The sequence below is a fragment of the Rosa rugosa genome, chromosome 7, assembly GCF_958449725.1.
Source record: "Rosa rugosa chromosome 7, drRosRugo1.1, whole genome shotgun sequence".
NCBI lineage: Eukaryota > Viridiplantae > Streptophyta > Magnoliopsida > Rosales > Rosaceae > Rosa > Rosa rugosa.
This window is the reverse complement of record NC_084826.1, coordinates 6294914-6321335: the sequence shown is the minus strand read 5'-3', so window position 1 is coordinate 6321335 and position 26422 is coordinate 6294914. Positions and strand designations below refer to the sequence as shown.

Sequence of the window (26422 nt, the reverse complement as noted above, 5' to 3'; positions counted from 1 at the left end):
AAGGCCATGGAATGATGGAAGGTAAAAGTTTGAAATGGGTCACGTAATAGTTTGAAATGGGGTATTGATTATATAATTTTCACTGTCATGGTTGCCTTTTGGTCTTAGTATTAAGCCAGGCACCCAATTTGTTCATATTGTTGCTAGATGAATAAGTTACTTGTCTCAGAAAACCCAGCAATGTTCTGTTCTACTGAGGTGAGTTTTTTTTTTTTTTTTTGGCTGACACTGCAACAAAATTCACAGCATTATGAACTTTCATCGCTATGTCGATCAATGCCTCTACCTGTTTGATTGCAGGGTAGGCTCTTCTTTGCACAGAATCTGCTGATCATCAGTTCAGCTGTGTTCCGAGTCCGATGACTATAAGGTAACAAATTTTTACTGCCCTCTACATAAGAACATGGTGAGCTATAATGTATGAAAAAGAGGGATGGGGCAACAAAGAGTCAAAGACAGTGACAGATAGGTTCATAATGCATTAGTCATAGAACGATGCATGGTTATCTTGTATCTCTTACCAAGCAAGGCAGTGTTTTGTTTTGTTAAATTGACTTACCTTTGTTTAGTCAAATTGATAATGATAATTAAGTACAAATATATCGTCACCCTTCTGTTTAATAATTTCTAACATGTGGTGCGCAACAAAGGGTAGTAATGCAAAACCTCATGTCATTCTTATTTCCCAAGTATTCTTCTCTGTTAAGACTCCATTGAATTAGTCAGCTCAATATTTTATCACATTGAGTTTGAACTAGTGGATAGCCAACCAAGGAACACTGATTTTGAGATATGGCAAGTTTGATCCTTTGCAGTACGTAGTATATCGTTACAATGGTTACTTGGCCGGCTGTTTTATAATCCATAATCGAATATTCACTTGCTCGAAACTGTCTTGTTTGACTGAAACCCTGCTCTATCACAGCAGAAATGTGTTTATGAAGCAGTATGATTGAGCTATACAGGATATATTGGCTTAGTGGCTTACTGAAAGAGCCAGGGTTTAGAAATGATCCTGATTAATTAGTTAATATATCTAAATGCTCTTTAGATTATTATAGATCAATCCTGAACAAGTCAATGATTCACCCTTACTAGCTCACATGTTTTTTGTTTTTGTTTTTTTTTTTTTGAATTTCTCTCCTTCAAGAATATATTCTAACTAGCATCATTTTCAACTTTCTTGGACACCAAGGATAAGAATAATGCCAGCTTAAGTATCCTGCATATTTATATACTCCTCCAGTCAGTTATTCTTCAAACTGTCACAAAGTTAACAACTATGGCTCAGATGGTTGGCAGAGATGACATAGAGTCGCTAAGAATTGAGTTGGAAGAGATAGGAAGAAGCTTTAGGTCATCGATTCAGAGTCGTAACTCCAGTTTCCGAGCCAATTCAGCATTGAGTTCTGCCAAAGATGACACTGATGCTCAATATGCTGTGCAGTGGGCAGCCATTGAGAGACTGCCAACGTTTGAACGGCTCAAATCATCTTTGTTTGACAAGGGTGATGATGGAAATGAACTTGATGGTGAAGGAAAGCAGGTGGTTGATGTTACCAAGCTTGGAGCTATGGAAAAGCATGTCTTCATAGACAAGCTCATCAAGCACATTGAGAATGACAACCTTCGTCTCTTACGTAAAATCAGAAAAAGGATAGACAAGTAATCCCTGGCTTCTCTTTTGCCTGCTTATAATATATGTGTCAATTCAAATGGAGCTGATGATGCACTTACACGTATACTTGAACGGTCTACTTTAAGTGTAGATGCCAGTGGATATTTGAATCCAGTCATTATGCATATAGAAATCTTAATAGTCAAGTCAGATAAGGTGTACGTTGTTGATAGTTCTGAAGTGTTGTCATATCTCAATTTACCTAAACTTCCATTCTGATGTGCTGATAGTACATTCGATGATTGTATTCATTCTGTTAGTCTATTCATTCATGTGGTATTAAATGTTCCCTTGGGGTTCATCCTTAACTGTTTTTGTAGGGTTGGAGTAAAGTTGCCCACTGTGGAGGTGAGGTATAAGAATCTCAGTGTCGAAGCAGTGTGTGAGGTAGTTCATGGAAAGCCCCTCCCAACTCTTTGGAACTCTGTCAGAAGCACGCTTTCTGTAAGTAGAAAAAGTTCGCTCCATATATGCAATAAATTGTGTAAACAATATAAGTAGGATGCTCATCCTTTTTTGCCTCCAGAGTACAGTAGCTTACAAGTACTATATATGTTCAACTGGACTTCAGGACTACTAAACATGATTTGATTTTTCTGCACAGCTCTTTGCCAAGTTTCTAGGTTCTAAGACACAAGAGGCCAAGATAAGCATTATCAAAGACTTTTGTGGTTCAATAAAGCCTGGAAGGTAGGCTACCGTCATTCCCTTTACTAAGTTCAACTTACCTAATCCGACTTCCTTTTAATCTTTGGGTCTTTGTTGTATATGAACCAATTATATTAATGGACCTTTCGGTGCTTATTCATTCTATTGCAGGTTAACTTTACTGCTTGGCCCCCCAGGATGCGGGAAGACCTCCTTTTTAAAGGCTCTATCAGGAAATCTGGAAAAATCGCTCAAGGTTTTGTAGTATCTTTATACTTGAATATCTTTGTTTATGAGTTGCTTGGGAGAAGTTTGTTTTCTTACTTCATAGTTGCTTGGTTTGTTCAATGACTTTTTGTCCAATAGTTCTCTGGTGAAGTTACTTACAATGGACAGAAGCTAGCAGAGTTCGTCCCCCAGAAAACATCAGCTTATATAAGCCAATTCGACCTGCATATTCCTCAGATGACTGTCAGGGAAATACTTGATTTTTCAGCTCGCTGTCAGGGTATTGGAAGCCGAGCCGGTAGGTTTGTTGTGTTCTAGATGATTATTATTAGTTGTATACAACTTATTGATACAGGATAGTAATGGTTATTTGTTTTCTGCCTACAAAGATATTATGCTGGAAGTCAGTAAAAGGGAGAAGGAGGCAGGGATTATTCCACATCCAGATATAGATACTTACATGAAGGTACTTCAAGCTTTTCTTATATGATCGTTCCTTGTTTATGAGTTCATTTGTATGTTGCACCTTGTGTTATCGGTCAAGGTTATGCTCCCTTTGTTATGACATTGAAAAAACTTGTAACAGGCAATTTCTCTCCAAGGACTGAAAAGAACCCTCCAGACGGACTACATTTTGAAGGTCACTCTGTTCAATTTTTAGTCTCTTTTCCTATAATTTGTGTCTGCATAAGTATTTCTTAGTTTGTTACAATTTATGGTCATCATTTTGTAGATCCTTGGACTTGATATATGTGCTGACACTCTAGTTGGAGATGCCATGCTAAGAGGTATATCTGGTGGTCAAAAGAAGAGGTTGACAACAGGTAATGCAAATAGAGATTGGTCATAATTAGCATTTGCTTGTTGTTACTGAAGTTACTGATTTTCAACATCAACTTTGACCTATCTTGGATGTGAATGGTAATTTTTCAGCGGAGATGATCATTGGTCCCACAAAAGCTTTGTTCATGGATGAGATAACAAATGGTCTAGACAGTTCCACTGCATTCCAAATTGTTGCTTGTCTTCAGCAGCTGGTGCATATAACAGATTCTACTTTACTAGTTTCTCTTCTTCAGCCAGCACCGGAGACGTTTGAGCTCTTTGATGACCTTATTTTAATGTCAGAAGGGAAGATTGTTTATCATGGTCCACGGGATCATGTCTTGGAGTTTTTTGAGGATTGTGGGTTCAAGTGTCCTGAGAGGAAAGGGGTTGCTGATTTCATCCAAGAGGCAAGTGAATTGCAGCTTATAATTTTCATTTCTTCATATTAACGCATAAATTAACATCTTGTTCTGCAGGTAATCTCTAAGAAAGATCAAGCACACTATTGGTACCGCACGGAACCTCACAATTATGTCTCAGTTGATATGTTCTCGAAAAAATTCAAGGCATCTTCTTTTGGGAAGAAGCTAGATGAGGATCTTTTAGAGCCATTTGATAAGCTTCAAGACAATAACAATGCTCTTTCCTTTAGTGTGTATTCTCTTTCTAAATGGGAACTTTTTAGAGCTTGTTCGTCAAGAGAACTTCTTCTCATGAAGAGGAATTCTTTTATCTATGTATTCAAGACAGTTCAGGTCAGAGTTTGTGCTATTGCATTTATACCTTTAAACTCATTTTGGAGTTGAACACTTATAATTCCTATTTTTATGTCTATATCAAAGGACTTGGGAATTCTGAGACATGCTAACATTTTTTCACTGCAGCTTATCATCATTGCATTTATCACCATGACTGTATTTCTGAGGACTCGTATGGATATTGATGTTCTTCATGCAAACTACTACATGGGTTCCCTATTCTTTGCTCTTACCATACTTCTCGTGGATGGAATTCCTGAGTTGTCTATGACACTTCAAAGACTAGAAGTTTTCTATAAGCAGAGAGACCTGTGTTTTTATCCAGCTTGGGCTTATGCAATTCCGGCAACACTACTGAAAGTACCTGTTTCATTTGTAGAAGCCCTGGTCTGGACTTCTCTTACTTACTATGTCATTGGATACAGTCCTGAGTTCCAAAAGTGAGTTCAAGTGAACAATAAGCTTATGTTATTTGTGCTTTGAGTTTGCTTTGAATCATAGTGAGTTTATCGACTTGTCATCTTAATGTTTCTGGAAGTTAAGTGCACAAGATATTTCACACTATGCTAATTGTGGCTGAACTTTTGTTATGATATGATTTTCTTTCAGGTTCATCCTCCAGTTCTTTCTACTTTTTGCCGTTCATTTAACATCAATATCCATGTTTCGCTTCCTGGCATCATTCTTTCAGACCATGGTTGCCGCAATGACAGCCGGTAGTTTTGCAATATTGTTTCTGTTACTATTCAGCGGATTCATTATCAAAAAACGTAATGCTAGTTTACCTTCTCTCCCTTTCTTTTATTAAAATCAGCTGAAGAAACATATGTAATTAGTTATGTTGGTGCTTGCAGCTTCCATGCCTGGTTGGTTAGAGTGGGGATTTTGGGTTTCCCCACTGACATATGGGGAGATAGGCCTCTCTGTGAACGAGTTTCTTTCTCCAAGATGGCAAACAGTGAGCAACTAATGTCATTTCTGCTAATTAGTCTTATTTGAGGTAATTGAAATTACATTCTTCAGTTTACTAATCATATTATCTTTAGATGCCATCAACGAACATTACTATCGGGCATAAAACCCTTGAAAGCCGTGGACTAAACTTTGATGGATATTTCTACTGGATATCACTTGGTGCCTTATTTGGATTCACAATGATTTTCAATATAGGATACATCTTGTCCTTGAGTTTCTTGAAGTGTAAGTTAACTTTCCTTTCCTTTTCTTTTTTTTCTTTCTGTTATTCTATTTTAACTCGAGAACTGGAACTTAAAACACATTGGTTCCTCCCATTATCTACATTCAGCTCCCGGATCATCTCATGGTATCATTTCACATGAAAAGCTTGCCCAAATTCAAAGAACTGATGATTCCCTCGATGATGCCCAAGTGAAAGAAAAGTCTAGAATTCATCCTTCTAAAACCACTGGTATTGGTTACAAATTTGACAATAAGATTTTTGTTCCTTTATTTGTCTCCTATGATTCCACAGATCAAATTTTACTGTTGCCTTTTTTTTTAATTAACAGGCAAGATGGTCTTACCCTTTACTCCATTGACACTGGTTTTCCAAGATGTGCAATACTATGTTATTCCTATGGTAACCCTATTTGGGATTAATTAGTATAAAGTTTGATGTGTTTGTAGTGTTAAAAGCTTTTGACATCACATGACGTTGTTTGTTTCTTGCTTATATTCGTGTTCCAGGAAACCAGGGAGCCAGGATTTAATCAGAAGAAACTTCAACTTCTAAGTGACATTACAGGGGCATTTAGACCTGGTGTTCTTACAGCATTGATGGGCGTCAGCGGCGCTGGGAAAACTACTCTTCTTGATGTTCTTGCAGGCAGAAAGACTACTGGCTGCATTGAAGGAGACATAAAGATTGGTGGATATCCCAAGGTTCAAGAAACATTTGCTAGGGTATTGGGTTACTGTGAGCAAACCGATGTTCATTCTCCACAAATCACTGTAGAAGAGTCTTTGATGTTTTCTGCTTGGCTGCGCCTGGCTTCTCGGATTGACTCAAAGACAAAAACTGTAAGACTGACATTTATAGAATACTGAATCAAATGTTTGGTTTTAAATTCATTTTTGAGATAATATTGTCTAAAGATACTATGTCATCTGTAACAGGAGTTTGTCAATGAAGTCCTTGAGACCATTGAGCTTGATGGAATAAAAGATGCCTTGGTCGGAATACCTGGTGTTAGTGGTCTATCAAATGAGCAGCGTAAGCGGCTTACAATTGCTGTCGAGCTTGTTTCAAATCCGTCCATAATCTTCATGGATGAACCTACAACTGGTTTGGACGCAAGAGCTGCTGCAATAGTCATGCGAGCAGTGAAGAATGTAGCTGATACGGGAAGAACAATTGTTTGCACCATCCACCAACCGAATATTGATATATTTGAAGCATTTGATGAGGTAAAACCAAAAGGCTTTGTTTGTAGTTTGCATCATGCTTAGACAAGGTTGTTACAGTGTCTTACAAGTTGCAGCAAGTTTTTTATCAAATCTTGATGAGTAATTTCTTATTCTTCAAATGAAGCTAATTCTTTTGAAAACTGGAGGGCATATGATCTACTCAGGACAGGTGGGTCAGCACTCGAGTAGAGTTATCGAATATTTTCAGGTTAGTTTGCTTCTGTCGTCAGGACTGGGACATACTAGTTGCCTCAAGCAAAATAAGTTTGAACAAAACTTCGGTCTGCTGAACTTTCTTTCTTTATAAACTTTATGGCAGAGTATTCCTGGCGTTCAAAAGATCAAAAGTAACTACAATCCAGCTACATGGATGTTAGACATCACTTCTACATCAGCTGAAGCTGAACATGGTGTTGATTTTGCCCAAATATACAGAGAATCTAGTTTATATGGGTGAGTACAGTTAATTAATTATCTAGTTACGTGGTATTGAGTAATGTTGAAATTTTTTTATGTTAAATGTTTGCCTGATATGACAGCTTTCCTATAATACATTTGCAGGAATAATATAGAGCTTGCAAGACAGTTGAGTACTCCACCTCCTGGTTCCAGAGATCTGCATTTTGCTACACGCTTTTCACAAAATGGCTGGATGCAGTTCAAATCTTGCCTATGGAAGCAGCACTTGTCTTATTGGAGGAGTCCGTCATATAACTTGATGCGCATCATGCATACGGTTGTATCATCTCTAATTTTCGGGACATTGTATTGGAACCAAGGGAGGAAAATGTAAGTACTTATCTGCTCTCTGTGTGCCTGCAGTGTGCATGTTTTTGAAGTTTCATCTAATGGAAAATAATAAACAAAAGTATTCTATCCTATTCATAAGTTACAGTGTTACACATACTCATATCTAACCACCACTTTTTCTGTTTTAATTTGGATCAATATTCTGTTAGAACCGACCAGCAGAACTTATTCAATATACTTGGTTCTATGTATGCCGGTGTCATCTTCTTGGGCATAAATAACTGCGCAACTGTTCTGCAATATGTTGCCACAGAGAGAACTGTCATGTATCGCGAAAAATTTGTGGGGATGTATTCACCATTGGCCTTTTCGGTTGCACAGGTACACTTTTCTTAGAAATGTCTACTTACAAGTTTTAAGTACTCACAAGAAGCTTAATTAAAATTCTTATTGTGCTAAGTTCTTGCTATCTATAGGTGGTGGTTGAACTTCCCTATATATTTATCCAGGCACTCTTATTTGTGATCATCACATATCCAATGATTGGGTATTATGCTTCAGCATATAAGGTTTTCTGGTACTTCTATGCCTTATTTTGTTCACTGCTATACTACAATTACATGGGAATGATGCTCGTTTCGTTGACACCAAACTTCATGGTAGCTGCAATTCTATCTTCAGTGTTCTACACAGTGTATAACCTGTTTGCTGGTTTTGTGATTCCTAAGCCGGTAAGCCTGAGCCTACTAATTCTCCTTAACATGTTTGGATCCAAGTAGAGAGCTATAGTAAGAATTAGGAAATATATATGACTTTGATATGTTGTTGTTCTTGCAGCAAATTCCGAAATGGTGGATTTGGTTGTATTACCTGACTCCCTCATCTTGGTCACTAAATGGTTTGCTCACTTCACAATATGGAGACATAAACAAGGAGATTATCATATTTGGGGAACCCAAAACAGTGTCTGCCTTCTTGAAAGACTACTTTGGGTTTCACCATGATCAGTTGGCTCTGGTGGCACTAGTTCTCGTTGCATTTCCCATAGCTTTTGCATCTATTTTCGCCTACTGTATCGGACGGTTGAACTTCCAAAGGAGGTGATAAAAAAGTCCTCTCTTCTCATAGAACGGATGTGCGCAACACATATCAGTATATACCGTACCATAGCCAGGAAACCATTTCTTTGCTTCGTTGTAGTTACTATCAGTGGTAGCATATGGTTGTAACTTTATATATTCATCTATAAATGAAGGCAGCACCAACTAGCTTGTGAAATTTCAAAACAGTCTTTTTCAAACTTTTCGCTTGTACAGCTAGACTTTACATAAGCATACTATTAGCAAACACATTAGATCGAGTGCACAAACGACCCAGCAAAGTCTTAACATGTTCCTTCCAGATTTTCATTTTTTTCGCTTGTAGAGGAAACTGAAACTCCTCTTTATTACCAAATCCGTCGCAAAGCATAGATCTACTACCCTTTCAGAACTTCATAAGAAGTAAGGATTTCAAATGGATCCTCTGACTTCTAATTTCTCCCTCTTAAAATTGCATCTAGTTAACTACAAATTCCTCTCACTATATGGATAAAAATAGCCCTACTTAGCTTCAATGCCCCTTCTTGTACATAGAGATGAAGTCATGAAACAGGCTTTAACTTGATGCCGAAAAGGATAATTTTTGTATCAGTTCTACTCCAACAATGGGGTTGGTGTTTGTTTTAAATTAAACAGCTTTTGTTATCATACTTTCAGAGTTTCAGAGTTCCCCAAACAACTGTATTAGTACATTGATGTTGATTTTGATGTGGCCTTGCAGCTGATCCTTTCTAGCTTTTGCACAGAAATCTAATACAGAGATCAAGAGAGCTATTTTCTACTTGTTTCATTCACCAAACTAAAAACTCCACAATCTTCTTCAGTATGATTCAACATGCCAAATAAAGCTATTTGATAAAATAAAGAAAAAGAAACACACATGCACACAATCACAAGCAAGCAATAGCAAGCCTCTTCTTGATTTGGAAGAAGCAAATCAATGATCAGCTGCTATAAAGCAGAGAGAGAAGCACATCCGTTACTCTTTACGCCTTTTCCCACTTCAAGGACTTGACCACTTCCCACGAAAAGTCAGGGTCATCTCTACCAAAGTGTCCATAAGCAGCCGTCTTCAAATACCTTCCTCTTTTGAGATCCAAGTTAATGGCAATCATTCCAGGCCTAAAATCAAAGGCCTCCTTCACTAACTTCAGAATCTCCTTGTCCGGAATCTTTCCAGTCCCGTAAGTGTCAACAAACACCGATAGTGGCTCAGGGACACCAATTGCATATGAGACCTGCACTATGCACCTCCTAGCAAGTCCATTGGCCACAATGCTCTTAGCAGCCTGCCTAACAATGTAGGCACCACTCCTGTCTACCTTGGTAGGGTCCTTGCCGGAGAAGGCACCACCACCATGTGCTCCCCAACCACCATAGGTGTCAATGATGATCTTTCGGCCAGTTAGACCTGCATCACCGTGCGGTCCACCAATCACAAATCGACCTGAAGGGTTGAGATGGAAGATAGTCTTCTCATCTAGGTACTTCTCAGGAACAACTGGCTTAATGACATGTTTCTTGAGGTCAGCTGCAATTTCATCATTGGTAACAGTCTCATCATGCTGAGTAGAAATGAGAACGGTGTGGACACGGATTGGAACCATAGCACCATGGTCATTGTAGTACTCAACAGTGACTTGAGTCTTGCCATCAGGTCTCAGCCAAGGGCAGGTGCCATTCTTTCGAACATCAGTGAGACGAGCACCAAGCTTGGTAGCAAGAACATGGCTTAGAGGCATAAGCTCAGGGGTCTCATCAGTAGCATAACCAAACATGTGACCCTGGTCTCCTGCACCAATCTCCTCAGGCCTCTTGGTGAGGTGGCCATGCACACCCTGAGCTATATCAGGGCTTTGTTGCTCAATGTTCACGAGGACCTTGCAGTTGTCAGCATCAAGGCCTACATCATCCGAAACAAATCCAATGCTGCGACAGGTGTTGCGCACTATCTTCTCATAGTCCACTTCGGCTTTAGTTGTGATCTCTCCGAAGACCATGACCATGTTGGTCTTGGTGCAGGTCTCACAGGCAACTTTGCTGTCAGGATCTTGTTCAAGGCAGGCATCAAGCACTGCATCGGAAATCTGATCACAGAGCTTATCGGGGTGTCCCTCATTCACAGACTCGGAGGTGAAGAGGAAGGTGTCCATTTTCTTAGAAGCTACAAAATGACCAAAATAAGAATGAATAAAAACCTCAGATTTTTAAGTAACTAGTAGCTAAGCAACATATTGGAATCTAACTCTAAATGACCAAGCAATATTAGAAGTGTTGGAATAAGACATCAAGTCCATGCGTAAGATTGCTTTGCTTGGAGCATCAAAACATGGTATCTTATTTTTCACAATTTCCAAAAGTAACTATACTAAAGGAAAGGGAATCAGGCAACCTAGCTTCTACCACACACCCATTAAAGGAAAAATCGGATCAAATTTACCAGAAGGAGAATCAATCTTATTAACCTTAATATCGAAATGGCCTAAATTCTTGACTCAGATTTTGAGAACATATATGAAAGTAAGACTCTTCACAGTAACATCACTGTAAGCAAGTAAAACATGCATTTTGGTGCGGAACTAAGAAATCCAATGAACACTATATAGACCACAAGACTTAGAGGCAAAGAAACAAGAGCCAGAAGTCAGACAATTAAGCCCAGAGTTGGGTGCCAAAGACATGAACTTAGATCTATTCAATGTCCTCCTTACTAACAAAAACAAAAAAAATCAAAATCTGACTGAAAATTATACATAAAGAATTACCAATTAGGCCTAATTGTTCATTTCCACTTAAACATCGGGGAACAAAACAGTCAATTCAAAACTAATTGTGAGGCAATTAAAACCAACAAACAACTCAAGAAACAAAGAACACGTTTACAATCAAAAGACTAATTGAACTTCATATGAAAGACCCCCTAATGACAGTTCTTCCCAAAGAATCCGAAACGAGCCCAGAAGCAAAGAAAAATCTCAAAGCTGTGTACAACACCAAGTAAATTGTAGCAGTTAGCTAAAAAGAGAAACAAGAAAGCAAAAGGCCTTAGCATGAAATATAATGTGTAAATGGTACTCACTGCTTACTTGCTAAGCAAGAATCCTGAGCTGCCTATATTATCTGGGTGCCCAAAGCTGGAATATTTGGCTCTCTCACACTGAGACTCTGGCTCAGGGCTTTGTATTTATAGATCGAGGGAACTTCAAAAAGGTTATGCTGTACGTGTTTCATGAAGTTTATGGCCATTGGATGAGATGGACTGACGACTTGGACTGGAGGGAGTCGGTGGGGGGGGTAAAAGCGACTGACCCTCCGATTTAGTTTTGAGGTTTTGTCCATGGAGGTTTGTATTTGCAGCCATTTTTTTGTCTACGTACCCACTTGAGATTCCATTATATTCGTCGATCAAAAAACTTGAGATTCCATTTCCCCTATTTTTGCTTTTTCAAGCCACTAGCTATGTTTTAGTATCGAACCCAATACTTATTTTAGGGATACATCTCGAATATTTGCTTCCAAAATTAGGGAAACAAAAAGCACCATGAACTGTTGTAGAGGTTTTTCGACTAGGTTCAAATCTCGGTTTCATCTCAATCTACCAGTTACTACATTTTATCGACTCATTTACGGGTTGGGGCTGGGGCAAGGCAAGATCATGAGCGGATTTTAAAGACATCATAGTAGATAATCGTTCACATTCAACATTATACTCACCAATGATCTACGTACCATTTTTTGTTATTCAACTTCTTCTCTTATTTTCTTCTCATGCAACAGTGATTGGTATATGACCTGCAAAACAAGATGTTTATTAAAATGACTTGAAAGAATCTAAAATTTATTCGCCGCAAAGATTGTCAATTTCCCCACCTATCTCTTGAATCCACACCAACTTGGGGTTTGGAGTTGGTGAAGTATTCTATGTCTACCAACTCCATTATGTGGGTTTGAACTCAATAGTCACACATGATCATGTGATTCATAAAATTCACATTAGCTCTCTATTTGCCTTGGCACTCCATGCGTTATGCATATCTGTAAATTGATAGTCTAAACTCTAAAGTCGTACTCGCACCAGCCAAAAACTTGCCTTAAATTTGATCATTAGATGAAAGATAACTGTCACCATGATAATATAATCCTACTTAAAAGCTACGTACTTTGCTTCCAATCTCTTTTAGGTGGTAATGGGGGTTTTATATAAGAAGTTTAACTCATTTATATTGTAATTGTGGTCTGATCTACGTACCTTAGATGCGTAAGAATCACTAAAACAAATCTACTAACAAAGGGTGCATCTCAATCATATATAATTAAGATCCTGTAAGGGGTAGGCCTAGTTAGAGCTCATAATTCATCAAAGTATTGGAGTCCACGTTGTTTGCACATCATGCTAATTGCAAATGGTCTCCACCTAACCTCTTTTGAATTTACTCTATGGAAAAAGAAAGGTATAAATGTATAATGTTAAGTTGTTGGATTATGGTTGGTCTAATTTGAGTTGATTAAGAGAAAATATATGTATAACTTGTTGTTGAATCCTGCCATGATGTCACAGAGCAGTCCTATATATGTCACAAAGCATTATAAGAAAAGTTAAGCATTCTTTTTAACTTGTTAGAGCAAGTTCACCCGTTGGGTTACCAGGTCACCCACTATTCACTGCTTTTTAGTGTTAATTTCACCATCTGGGTCACGAGCACAGTGTATTTTGTGCCCTGGGTCACACTGTACAGTGTTCTGGGTCACCATGGTGACCTGCACAGTGTATTTCGTGCCCTAGGTCACGGGCACAGTGTATTTCGTGACCCAGAGAATGAAAATATACACTAAAAAGCAGTGAATAGTAGGTGACCCGGTGACCCAACGGGTGAACTTGCTCTTATTATAGGAAAAGTTGAGCATTCTTTTTAACTTGTTCATGAATTTATTTGGCCATGTTTCATAATGTTTAGACTCTGAACTCTAAAGTAAAGCTTATATAAAATACTCACTTTTGCCAAGGAAAAGAGAAAAAAAAAAAAAAAAAGACAAAAAAAAAACAGCAAAAAAAAAAGGAACAAAAAGCTCCACAATAAATAAATAAATAAATAAAAATTAAACCTATGCGGTGAAGGTGGATCGAACACCTGACCTTCAGATCTTCAGTCTGACGCTCTCCCAACTGAGCTATCCCCGCACGTTTGAGTAGTAAGCACACATATATATATTTATCTCATATAAATCCCAAACCATCCATGCAAAGCAACAGAATTTGAGCCAGGCGTGGGGATGAGATCACTCCCAGAGATCAGATTATTTCTCTCTCCGTGTCTGCATCCATCCGGGAATGTCGCTGTCCATTTCTTCTACCACAGATTCCTAAAGACTGAGGCATTCTGCCAAAGAATAACCCACATAATAATCCATTTTTCCTAACAAGCAGCCCCAATGCCCCCAAAATACTAGACAATCACTAGTATAATCCATAAACATACCATTTAGATATTCGAACTTTCGAAGTACCATGAAAGCTGTTTATGGAATCACATTTCTGGAAAACGTTTTTCGTTGACTTTCCTAAGTCCTGTAGTTCCTGGTAGATTACAAGCTTTACATAGAAAACATCAGAAACCAAATCTTGCTCTTCCAATTTGGGAGAGAGATTGTCTAAACTCTAAAGATACTCATTCAATTGTCTAGCCACTGCAAATTGTTTTGGTACTACTGCAGAAAACATACAGACCATGTATCACAGAGACATAAAAACATTCACACAAAAGAAATGGTCCATCTGGTGCCAACCCTCTTAATACTACTGGCCGTTCTGCACTCAGATCAGACAACTCCTCGTTTTGGAGGGTTTCTCATGGTCAATTTCACAAGTCTATGGCCACCTCCATTTTGCCAAACACCACGAACTGGCAACCCTTCGGGGGGATCCTTGTCTCTATCTGTTTTTTCTTCAATCAGGTCAGGTCCGGTTTCAGCATCACCAAGTTCTGCAAGTGCTACAGCATCATCACCAAGACGGTTTCTAAGAAACTTGGGAACCTTCTTTTGTTGCTTATTAGCTCCTTTCCCCAAATTTTTCTTTGAGCTGCCACCAGCTGACTGAGAACCATTCTGACCCATCGGCATATGATTCCCAGAATCCAGGTTGATCTGTTCATCCTCAACTGATATATTTGACTTTCCTTTGCTGCAGCGATGATCATTCTTCAATACGACCACTGCATCTTCGACAGGAGGTTTACAATTCAACTTCAAAGCATCTTTTGAACTACTGATCCCATTATCTACACATTTTTCCTTGCCTTTCTTGGAACTGCTCTTTGACTTGCCACCACCAATACTCAAATTGATTCCATGAGAACGACTGCTCTTCACATTGAAATTGTAAGTCTCAACAAGCTCTCTTCGCTTCTCAGCATCAGGACACAGTTGAGCTAGCTCAAGAACCAAGTGTGACAAGCCAAACTGGTCCACACAGGCCAGATATTCCCCGGTGTTGATTAGATCCTTGCGGTACTTTCCAGATATTTCTTTAAATGCGGTGAATTTGCTCTCATCAAATTCTAAAGCATCCCGGATTTTTTCTACAAGGGACTTGTTGGCAGTCTGAACATCTCCGACCTTGGGTATTATTGTCTGACTATTTGCAGGTTCTCTATTAGTTCGAGTAGAAGATACAGTAGGAAAATCAGAGTCTATAGATCCTCTCTCAACAAGGTTTGGAGCTGAAGTAGAGTGGCCAACCTTACTAGTGCTAGGTGACTTCACTGTGCTAAGAAAATTGGATGATACAAAACCATTAGCTGCAGCTTGTCTCACTGGACCAGAGCTTGCATATCCAGAAGGCATAGTCCTATTAATAGTTGCAGTATTACTCTGGGAAAATACAGGAGAACTAGATGATGATAACTGGTGAGAACTACTGGCAGATGATTTAGGTTGACGCCTTGCTGTGGGCCAAGCTGAAGAAGAATTAAGGACATTTACGGTATTAAGGCGACGAACTTGAGATGCCATTGTGCTACCATCCATCCGTTCGGAACCATTTCTAAACTTCTGTCGCCTGCTACTTTGAGCCAGAGGAAGTGGAGGGAAGGCTGATTCTTCTGCTAGTACATTACGAGAGTTTTCTCTTGAAGCATTAGAGCATCGTACAGATGACTCAGTTTCTGTAGTAGCTAATGACTCAAAACGGCCAGCAATAATCACAGAGTCACTTGCTCTTCGACGATCAAAAACTGCTTGGACACTAGAGGATGTATTACGAAACCTTTCTGCATTGGCTGTATCGACACTAGCTTGAACAGTCAGGAAAAGTCGATTATCTTCAGCATCAACATCAGAAACATGTCCTCCACTATGGGGTCCATGATGATCTTCCTCATTACTTCTCCTACACCGGAAGCTTATTGGTATCTGGTTTAGACCAAAAAAAAAAAACACATGATTACATTGGCATCTTAAACATGAATGGAACTTTGAGGATGCAAGTTGATGCAGAACATGGCTACAAAATACCTAAAATGTAGTAGACAAGAAAAAGCAGGAAAAAGTGAAAAAGAACCTATCAGCTAAGATTGAAATAAGTTATATCTTACAAACCTGAAGAGCAGCATTACGCCGGGAGCGAGACATATTCCCTCCATGTTCTTTGGCATTATGCCTCTGCAGATATAAACTGAAGTCAGAGCAACCTTAAAACAACAAGTAAAAACACAATTCTGTTTACATCATGTATTAAAAGTCCAAAATTAACAGCGGAAAAGAAGGCAAGCGAAGACCAAGTTCTAAAATGTCACCTTCATTTCAGATTCAGTTGCAAAAACAACAAATTTTTTTGTTAGGCAGGCATCATCCTTGCATAAGAAGTGCGCTTGTTGAAAATGAATCTGTAAATTAGACTTTATGTCAGCTACTGAGCAAATCTAGAGTATAAAAGTGTACTTGCAACAAGTTATTATAGTATTCATAAGGAGTTATAAATGTAAAACTGGCCTCCAAGTTGTCATAGTTACTGTAGTATTCATACTGTCCTGGACACTGCCTACATCACAGAACAAAAAATGTGTCAGTTTGATAAAGGTTTAAAATAAACACTTAACTTCTCATAAACAAAGCAGCTTACCTTTGGCATATATGACAAGTAAAATGCTCGGTAGACATATGCATGTACAGCTCATTATCTCCATAAAATGGATTCTTGCAAAACTCACACATAGGGTGTCCTTTAAACCCACCTCTTTCACTCTCACTGCCATCTACCTCTGAATCACCTGTCTCTGTATGCCGATCCAATTGTGCTTTAGTATATAACTTTTGCTCACATATAAATATCTGTATTACAACTTAATGTCAGAGACAACAGGGTGCAAATAAATAAAAGAAGAATTTTGGCAAGTTATCAAACTAAGTATAAACCCTCCAAAACAAGATAGACATATGACAACATTATGATGATATCTCATGTCTAAAGCAATACGACATGTTAAATGATAATGATCAGCAGCAGAAATGCATAACCTCAAAGCCACAGTATTTCTCAAAATATCTATTTGGAGTACCACATTATGCGATTAAAAAACATGTATCATGCAAAGTTTCATCCAATATATCTCACCTTCCTTCCCTCCAAGCATAGACTGCACATAAACAGCCTATGCCGATGAAACAAATGACTTTTCAGCTGCTCAACATTTTTAAATTCCCCTTTTTTCTTCGACCCCTCACTCCTTTGTTCATTAATCTTATTACAAAGACTACAGGATAGCCTGCACATGGTCTTTATCATCTTGTAGTGATCAACATCATCAAAAAAGGCTTGTGTTCCTTCATGGTACCAGTATGGTCCAAGTTGACCCTCCATTAGAGGAGTTGGCAAAACAGAAAAATCATTTATCATCCTTGTATAGTCGCCTAACGCCTGGAGACATAAAACAGGAAGAGAGAAATTTTGTAAGAGCAAAAAACACATCCCAATTATGTAGATTAGATGTAAAATAGAAGAACAGTACTCAACTGTTGATCTAGCAGTAACTTCACATCATTAATAATCATCTATTCTTTATTCCTTAGATGCACACTATAAGAACACTAGAATAGTACTTATCTTCTTCAGTATCTCCACTACCAAATAATGGAGACAGATGTTAATCATGGAATATAGTTATACTTGTACTATAGGAAACTGGTTATGAATTGATTGGATCCAACAAGATAGTACATTATAACCCTGGAAAGTACATTACTACATTAAACTTGTTTGGCATTGTAATTCTACATTTCTACCAGACCAAAAACCATAATGTGCACTTTACTACATAAACAGTGATGATGTCTGACCTTGGTGACAAAGATGATCTTAGATTCACTCTTGCAGAGGCAGCAATGGGAATCTCCACAGATGAAACGGAGGCGAATAGTGCAGGTGGAGCAGACCTCTCGATGGCCACAGGGACCATATGCGACCCATTGAAGTGTCTCCGCACAGACAGCACAGCTATCGTCCATAGTTTTTCTTCTCTTTTCTGCCAAATAGTATGCATCATCGGTTTCAATAATGTTACAACATAACCCACACAGTAAAAAGCAATAACCTTTAACATCTAACTATGCTCTAAAGCTTTAACCGAAACACATTTTAGAACCTAAAATCCTTCACAAATATCCATTTCCTCCTAAGCCTATGCATTTGATTGTAAATGAGCTAAAACCCAAACTAATTAAAAACCTCTTTCACAAAACAGCAATGCATTTGTCTACAAACAAAGCAAGCCAAAACAAAGCCCACTAATCCCAAACCCCTAATCAAGATCATTTCACAAAACAACCAAAAGCCACATTTCCATTTCAAGCAAAACCCAGAAAAATTCCAACTCTTTCAAACATACCCAGATCACAAACATCACAAAAATCCAAACTTTCCCAAGTAATTCATATAGATTGATACAGAAAACCAACCTCTGTTGACTCTTTGTGAACAGACCAAAGGATTTGTGAGAGGTAAATTGGAATCACTATTCACTTTACCCACCAAAAATCAAAGAAGAATTTGTATTTGAGGCGCGTGGTGCTTTCGTTTTTCTCAGTAAACAAAGAGATCCATGTGATTAAACCCAGGGCTTTCTCTGGACTCTCTCTCCGATACAATTTCTGGGTGGAATCAAAGGCCGGACTACTTTAAATGACGTCGTATAGGGTTTTCTTTGGGACGAAACGGCGTCGTTGGGGAGTGGGACGTTTGGTATTTAAATTCCTTTTGATGCGCCTTATTAAAACCGAAATTTGGTTTTCCCTCTAAAACGGATTTTTTTCCTTTCTTAGTCTTTTTCTTTTTTCGTTTTTTTGGACCAAAATTTTTTCATTGTCTATGATTATTTCATTTCATAAATTTGGAGTTACTCTTTTTTCTTATTATTTATCAAGTTGGAGTCTCTCCCTTTGAGAGAAACCCTACCTTGGCGACGACCAAGGTGCAAACTTCTCGTCCGGCAGCGGCCCTGGCACCTCAGTTGGCCTTGGCCTCGCCGATGTCACGTGGTTCTGTTGCCGGACGGACGGGGACTGAATGAGCTATTTCGGTTTGTCCTTTGATTGGGTTGCTGAAGTTTCTGGCAGGTGATGGTTGGTTTTGAGTTTCAGGCAGGAGATCTCTGGGAGGTGGCACGATTCGAATTCGTGTTGATAAAGGTTTGGATTGACGGCGTGATTCAAATTCGTTGGCGGCGCAATTCAAATTCTTTGGCGGCGTCGTTCGAGGACGGTGAAATTGAGACGAGTTCTGGGATGCAGCTTGTGGCGACGTTGGTTTCGTTGTGTTTCTTGTGGCGGTGTGTTTCTTCGGGTTTTTCAGGTGTGGCGAACTGTGGCGGTCTCGAGGCGGCGGGGATATGACGGAGCAGGCACTGGGGCAGGGTTGCGCTAGTGATGCGGCTTTGTTGCGGCGGTGGTTTCGTTGTATTTCTTGTGGGGACATGTTTTGTCGGGTTTTCTGACATAGTGAACTGTGGCGAACTCAAGGCGTGGGAATAGGACGAAGCAGGCAAGGGGGCGGGGCTGCACTGGTGGTTTGGAGGTGGTGGCTGGATCTCAGGCCATGCCATGCCTGCTGGGCCTTGAGTGGGCCTTCTTCTTGGGCTACTTGGATTGCAGAATTTTGGGCTAGGGTTTTTGCCCTAGGCCCATCTTTATGTTTTTAGTTAGTCTAATTACAATAATTCATTGTATTAGGAAACTAGGCATTTATATGCTCTTTGTCTCTAGCGTTTCTGGAGTAGTACTGAAGGAGAATATCTGTTATTTCTACGTATTTGAATATATAATGGGTAAGACTATATGTATGTACCACCTGTGGGTATTACCACTAGCTTATTGTCTGTCTATGGTCTTAAATGACAGCGGAAGGGTATGTAACGGCCTATTCTGATTTGTGATGAATATAAATGTTGAATTTCATTAAAAAAAAAAAGTTACTCTTTTCTCAAGATCAAAAGAAAATATTTATCTCCACAACTTTCTATTTTGCCCTCATTTATTATGCTTAATTTTTTTGATATAAAGAGTTCATAGCATTAATATGACCCTGAATCATGGGTTAGATCGAATAGTACAAAAGACTACTCTGTATACACATTGATAGCGCATAGTAGTCTATGCTAGCAAAAACACCTCGCCTCGTAGGTAATCTATTCTACCTGACTCCAAACGCCGAGCACGCAATTGTGGTACGTTGAAACCAAGTACTTCTACAAAGGCTCCTAGAGGAGCTTCAACGAGCATAGACAAGACAAACCCAATCGAGCTAAAAATGATCGAGGTTTGTCACCTAACTAACGAATCAATAACTAAAAAAGCCTAGCCCTATGATAGTGCCACCATTCAGCAATAGCCCTATGAGTTATTGTAAAAAAAATTGTGACATCGATGATGACGAATAAGAATGATGATCTTATTACGTGTCATCTTGAGATTTCACAACCATATTTCAACTAGAAGAAGGTCAGTCACCACTACTATGTCGTCGAGGCACGTGGAGTATGGTTTAATTAGAAGTGATTTTTTTTGTTCTTAGGAGTTGGTGGGGATAAATTTAAGCTTGGAAAAGTTTAAAAATTAGTAAAAGGGTTCGGTGGAAAGGAGATGTGATAAGTAAAATTTCTCTAGATATATTTCTCAAAGTTTCTGGATAAGTCTTTGAGATAATTCCTATATATGTGTCATTGTTTTCATTAGCTGAGTTGTATAAAAGAAGTGGCAAGTGGTAACTAGTAAAGAGTAGTACGTTGCCACAAACATAAGTATCCTAAGCTTTAAATGAGTTGAATAAGAGCATTTTCTCGTACTGTATATGCCCTCAAGGCTTGAGACTTGCGCATCATATCCTTGAGTGATTGAGACTTGAGAACACTGTCCATATGAAAGCTTGAAGAAGCACCATCAATTAACCAAAGTACAAAAGCTCCAAATTAACTCCTTAAAAGCCACTTGATTGCTTCATTTACAGTCTCTGAAGCTGGTTGGTGACCAAACTCACAATTGCTTTGAAGGTAGACATAAATTGGTGTTTAGGGCCTAATTAATGGGGCTCATATAATCATACTTTACATCTTGAGAGATTCTTAATTGACGACCAACCAAACCATCTAGACTCATATTAATTATGCTTGTTAATATGGATGCCTGATCTACTCACTGCTCTTGCTGCGAGGGCTGTTTCTTTCCTGGGATCTTGGAAAGGTGCCCTTTCCATGTGGTATATTGCCTGGGGGCATATTGGTAAAGCTAATATTGGACTGGTCTTCAACCTCTGGTTAACAAGATGTATGCTGTACTGGGTTTAGCTTATTACAGGAGTTCTTTGTGCACCAGATTAAAGATCTCTCATTAACATAATGGTCATTTAACATATTAAGAGAGGATAAGCAGCTTACGCAAACTTTTCTCTTCAATTGCTAGTCTTTTAGAAATTTCAACAAGATCGTGATGCTTAATTTTCAAAACAAAATCAGAGAGAGAGAGAGAGAGAGAGGCATCACACCAAATATCACTTTTTATTAACAACTGAACCATAACAATATTGCTCAAGTACTAGTAGATGCACTTGTAGAAGAAGAGCATCACTGATCAGTACTTCTCTAGAGTCAAGAGTCTAGACCCAACAATACTTAAAAACCCTAAACATTAAAACAGACACCAACTGAGATAACCAACCAGAACTTTCACAACTAAAGCAAACACATACCATAACTAAAGACTCCAACTACTAGACCAGTACCAAACCCAAGACCCTCCTCCGATCCATATCCATATCCAGCACGCCAAATCAGTCATGTGGTATCATTGGAACTGAACCACCGCCACTAGTACCAATAGAGCCACCAGGTATAGTGGGCAAACCACCGGCAGTAGGGACACATCCACCAGGGAGTGTGCAGAAGCCTGATGGGCTAAACCCAATTCCAGTAGCAAAGCCTGGGCCTGAGCCTGGGAAGAAAGCACCTCCAGCTCCTCCATAGAAGTTTTGGGGGTGCTCAACTTGCTCTTTAGTCTTCATCACTCTTGCTTCAACACCCAAAGCCAGAACCACTGAAACAACAGTCAGGATCATCAGCAGGACCTTACTCACTCTCTCCATCTTAAAACACTCAGATCTCTCTTAACAATGACAAAGCTAGCTCTCACACTCTTTGTTATACAAGGAAGAGATGCCTAGCCATGTGCCCAAGGGCCCCTTCTTATAGTGTAAAGGGTTTCTATTTCAGGAAAAACTTACTAAGACTTGGCTTAGCATGGAGAGAGGGTTTCAATTCCTTGCTATGTATGGAACTTACTAATTAATTCAAGGGCATTTTTGGACCGGGAGAAACACAAAACCAAGCTTATTAAGTGACATTAAAATTACACACATGACCTTGTCCATGCCCTTCTATAGTTCTATTGATGATAACACTAGCATTCCAGCATGTAAATTTGTAACATCTACTTGCCTATTCCTGAGTTTTCACCATCTAAAGTTGAAAATGCAAGGGGAACTATGATTTAGTTATATGTTAAAATCATGCTAACCAGGCTGTAGTAAAAGGGGTAAGAGTGTTGGGTAAACTACCTAACAGCATGAACAATATTTAAAGACAGTCATCAATTTGCCAGTTCAGCATATTAAACTTTTGTTACTAGGGTAGATTTGGGAATAGTAATGTCTTTTTACTTGGATAGTTGGAATTGCCAAAGTCACCGTTGCTGTAGTAAAAATGGAGTTGTGGAACTGGTGTAGAATTTATGATGGTAATACCTAACAAAAATTGAAAGGACTAAGAAGTAAAGAAGCAATGGCCCTTAAATCCCAGACACTGACCTTTACGCTCTTTACCCTCCTTCACTTTATTACTTTTCCAGTTTCTTCTAGTGACATGTGCTAATTCATATATCTGCCCCCTACATGACTACTGATACATTTCTATATATATACAAGGAGTTTTAGCTGGTCTGTTGCAGAAATTAATTTCATCACCATCATACTGGTACCTACACTGATATTAATATAGAATAAAAGGAAGGGAAAAAAAAAACTAGTTGTGACTTGGCCACCTGCAAGTTTTAATAGGATTTCTATATAGATGATGGGGTAAACTAGAAAAAAAGTTTGGGGCCGGGGCTTCACACATTTGCCACCTTCTACAATTACAATTTGATTTGAAATGAGCGCAGTGTAAAAACTAAAAAATGTTGCCTGTATTTTTGAAGCTGGGATACACAAATGTACGTAGTAGCAAATTAAAAGCATATGGATGTCCTATTTTTGCTGAAATTCCTTGTCATATTAACCACTTATATGCATATATATGTACTCCCATAAATCATCCATCCATTCATACCGGAATCCATTAAACTCTTTCTTCTTAGAGGTCCTCGATCTAGATCAGCTTCTCTCTTTTTACAGTCGAACCAGTGTGACATTTGACGATTTATAAGTCCAAATTCATCCGTCAAAGAAGAAATCCTTATACATATTCATTCCTATCTTCAATGCAAATAAAAAAAGTTTGCATCAGTACGTCCATCGATCTAGTCATTCGTTTTGGTGTAGCACGGCCATCCAAAGCTCTCTTTCTCTTTGCCTTCCCCTTTCCTTTTTCCTTCACCTTATCACTCTTACCTGTAGAACAAATATTCAAAGTTGGTCGTGTTTCTAACTCTCACATTAGTACTTTAGTTCTCACACAGGAATCAAATTTCAAATTCATATTTTTGTATAAGTTTTTATGAGAATATGAGTACCTAGCATTCTAAAAAATATTGCAAATAGATGGAATCGTTAATATCTCTCCATTAGTTTTACTTGGAACCTAGGACATTTTATGTAATTAAATATGGTAACATATGCATCACCATAAACCAAAGCGACTTACAAATTGCTAGTGTAGTACACCTTCGGGTTTGTTCTAGCTTCAAGCTGTTTGTTGCTTGTGTTTGCTCCCAATGTTTTTCGGGATGCCATTCCAAACGATTGTAATTGTTAAAAGTTTCAATGAATTCACTTTAAAAAATAAAAATAAAATAGTAGCTTATTTTGCATTTTACATTCTTTTTCAAGTCTGAATTTACACACATGTTCTAATGATCTTTGGTTGTAAACAAAGTGATCAAATAATTAGACGAAAGAATTTAACCTAACTGATGAAAAAACGGCGACAGCAAACAAACAAATTCAATATGATAACTGATGAAAAAACGGTGACAACAAACAAACAAATTCAATATGATCGAACCAACAAACCCTTAGAGTTCTTCTAGCTAGCTAGTTCACAACCCTGCACTTTTTTCTGATCTCACCCTGTCTTCCTGTGAGGATATCAATGGAACCCATTTTCACCATAGCGGATGCAAAATTCTTAGCCCAAGCTGGACCAAGTCTAACATTATTCCTCACCATCCCCGCCGTTGAATGGCTGCTAAGAAGAGTTTGATCCGACTCAAATAGGCCACGATGGTTCATCAAGTTAGTGTAGTACTTATTGTCAAGCCTGTTTGGTGTAAGACCATCAAGTTGGACTACATTGTTTGATGAGGATGGAGGACACTTGGCTTTCAAGTCCCTAGCAAACTTGGGATCCAAGGAAGGGTCTTGTGGGTGAGTTTTATTGAAGGAATACAAGCGGTTCGAGAAGGAAGAACAATGTGACACACCAATGGAATGCGCCCCAGATAATGTGACCATTTCATCCAAGCTAAAGCCTTTGCGTGCAAAACTATCCCCGAGCTCCTTGGCATTCGAAGAAGGAGAAGGAAGATCTTGGGAAGGGTCGTCAAATAATGAAACTCTCCCATCACGCCTCCCTGAAGGCACTTGGTAGTTTATGCCACCAACTGCCAAGGCACCGTCACGAGCTGCGAATGCAAGAATGTCAGCACATGACACAGTTCTCGGGCATAGAGATTCAAGTTCCGCCTTTGCCTCATCGATCACTTCAAAGCCTCTTAAGCTTGGGTTGTTTGCCGGATGTTCTTTTTCAGATAGCTTTCCAGGAGTTGAATCAAGTAGGACAGATGCATCACAACCCTGAAATAATACATAGATTTGATTAGTTATAATTAACTTAATAATTCAAAAACTAAAACCATTAGTTTCATGAATGAAAATGAAGCATGTATGCATACCCTGACAAAGCAATCATGGAAATGCATTCTGATAAGGCCAGCAGCAATGCCAGGATTCTTCGCCACGGCTTTGTTTACAGCTTTTCTCACAATTGCTTCTGCAGAAGGACAACTTGTTCTATAGAAACCAACTCTGGGGGTTATGGCTGATGACATGAAGACCATCATAGACATGGTTAGGAAGATCAAGCACAACCTTAACATTGAGTTACTCATTTCAAAGTATAGTGCAGCCGGTGGTGATATGAAAAACTGAATGATTGAGAACTGAAGTGCTGAAGATTGAGAAAATTGTTGAAGTTAAATTAATATTTATAGCTTAAGAAGTGTAGTATGGTTTTCGTGAAACGCGTACGTATAGCTGCAAAGCACAAACTGCAAAGCTGTCTAAGTTTGAACAGTTCAAATATTGCAAAACTTCACTTATATTTTGAAAGATGTCAACTGGCAATGAAGAGGATGATAAGGAGTGCTCATTGTCCATTTTGGTAGTGGTGTCCACTTCATGACAAAAGTTTCAACCTATATATAGCTAGCATTGTTTCTAACGTTTTTTATTATATCATTTGCAGATCGTTTAACTAAGATTTTGTAATGTATTAGTTGGCTAGCTAGTAATGGCTTCTAGTTTACACTACTCGAACAAAAGATAAGTTAAGCGCAAAATGAACAAATTAACTTGATGCGGGTGCGGGTTGAAAACAAAATAACATAATCGATTTGGTGTTTGACCATGCACCATTTCAAGTTTCAGCAAAATGAAACAAAACAGTTTGATAGTCCTCATGCAAGAACACCAAAATAGGAAGCTTGACTTAGCCATGGCACTGCAGGCCTTCCTCTTTGGTAATAATATATAGGCTAGCTTAAGGTATAAGACAATTCTATTTGGTGGTTGACGTGGTAATGAAGTTGGTAAACAACCAAGCCTCTATATGACAAAGCCATACATGGCATTAGTGGCAGCCCTTCTTTTGTTTTGAGGAAAGTTTATAGTGTTAGACTTAATCCTCTAGAATTATTAGCCACTGCTATCTATCCATTTGGCATGTCCTGGATTCCTGGAAGCCTGGTTCCTGTCCATTATTTCTTAATCTCTACACGCTTAATTCTGAGACTGATGCAGAGAGAACAAGAACAAAAACGTACTTAAGCTGGAACAAGTCTTAAGAAGATTACTAATCAAGGCCAGACACATCATCAGCCATAGCCAACAGTCCCAAAATCCAATCCAGCTGCTCCAAGAGATCATGAAAACCTAGCTAGAATGCTGGTATGATCATATGACGGGAAATCTTGAGTGGGGCTGTCGGATCACTAGGATGGTCTAATCCCCCAATCAAACTTTGATACGTTAG

General features: G+C 38.7%; 4 protein-coding genes and 1 non-coding gene across 6 annotated transcripts; 1 reads left to right on the top strand and 4 right to left on the bottom strand.

Annotated features, from left to right (window-relative positions):
* Positions 1–1278: 1278 nt before the first annotated feature.
* On the top strand, positions 1279–8665 carry LOC133720369 (pleiotropic drug resistance protein 3-like). Its single transcript, XM_062146627.1, has 24 exons — positions 1279–1665; positions 1999–2122; positions 2283–2368; positions 2498–2582; positions 2693–2852; positions 2944–3020; positions 3141–3194; positions 3288–3378; positions 3488–3789; positions 3859–4137; positions 4267–4580; positions 4750–4910; positions 4995–5098; positions 5187–5340; positions 5447–5569; positions 5670–5740; positions 5848–6180; positions 6277–6567; positions 6692–6775; positions 6887–7020; positions 7129–7356; positions 7527–7698; positions 7794–8048; positions 8155–8665. Exons 1-24 carry the CDS (start codon positions 1283–1285, stop codon positions 8419–8421), a joined length of 4332 nt encoding a protein of 1443 aa, XP_062002611.1. The 5' UTR covers positions 1279–1282; the 3' UTR covers positions 8422–8665.
* A 506-nt stretch (positions 8666–9171) lies between these two features.
* LOC133720370 (S-adenosylmethionine synthase 1) lies at positions 9172–11749 on the bottom strand. Of its 2 annotated transcripts, none has more exons than XM_062146629.1 (2): positions 11504–11749; positions 9172–10581 (listed from the first exon to the last, which is right to left on the bottom strand). In XM_062146629.1, exon 2 carries the CDS (start codon positions 10568–10570, stop codon positions 9404–9406), a length of 1167 nt encoding a protein of 388 aa, XP_062002613.1. In that variant the 5' UTR covers positions 10571–10581; positions 11504–11749; the 3' UTR covers positions 9172–9403. The 2 variants fall into 2 exon arrangements, with proteins under 2 accessions (XP_062002613.1, XP_062002612.1); XM_062146628.1 differs by having other exon boundaries at positions 11497–11746.
* A 1774-nt stretch (positions 11750–13523) lies between these two features.
* Positions 13524–13596, bottom strand: TRNAF-GAA (transfer RNA phenylalanine (anticodon GAA)). The gene has a single exon. It is a non-coding gene; the product is annotated as a tRNA-Phe (tRNA).
* A 327-nt stretch (positions 13597–13923) lies between these two features.
* On the bottom strand, positions 13924–18580 carry LOC133721666 (uncharacterized). Its single transcript, XM_062148348.1, has 8 exons — positions 18369–18580; positions 17751–17935; positions 17029–17331; positions 16537–16745; positions 16407–16455; positions 16211–16300; positions 16014–16076; positions 13924–15827 (listed from the first exon to the last, which is right to left on the bottom strand). The coding sequence occupies exons 2-8, from the start codon at positions 17916–17918 to the stop codon at positions 14235–14237; spliced, it is 2475 nt and encodes an 824-aa protein (XP_062004332.1). The 5' UTR covers positions 17919–17935; positions 18369–18580; the 3' UTR covers positions 13924–14234.
* A 5402-nt stretch (positions 18581–23982) lies between these two features.
* LOC133723625 (peroxidase 5-like) lies at positions 23983–25330 on the bottom strand. The gene is made up of 2 exons (XM_062150517.1): positions 25065–25330; positions 23983–24966 (listed from the first exon to the last, which is right to left on the bottom strand). Exons 1-2 carry the CDS (start codon positions 25278–25280, stop codon positions 24205–24207), a joined length of 978 nt encoding a protein of 325 aa, XP_062006501.1. The 5' UTR covers positions 25281–25330; the 3' UTR covers positions 23983–24204.
* Between the last annotated feature and the right edge of the window lie 1092 nt (positions 25331–26422).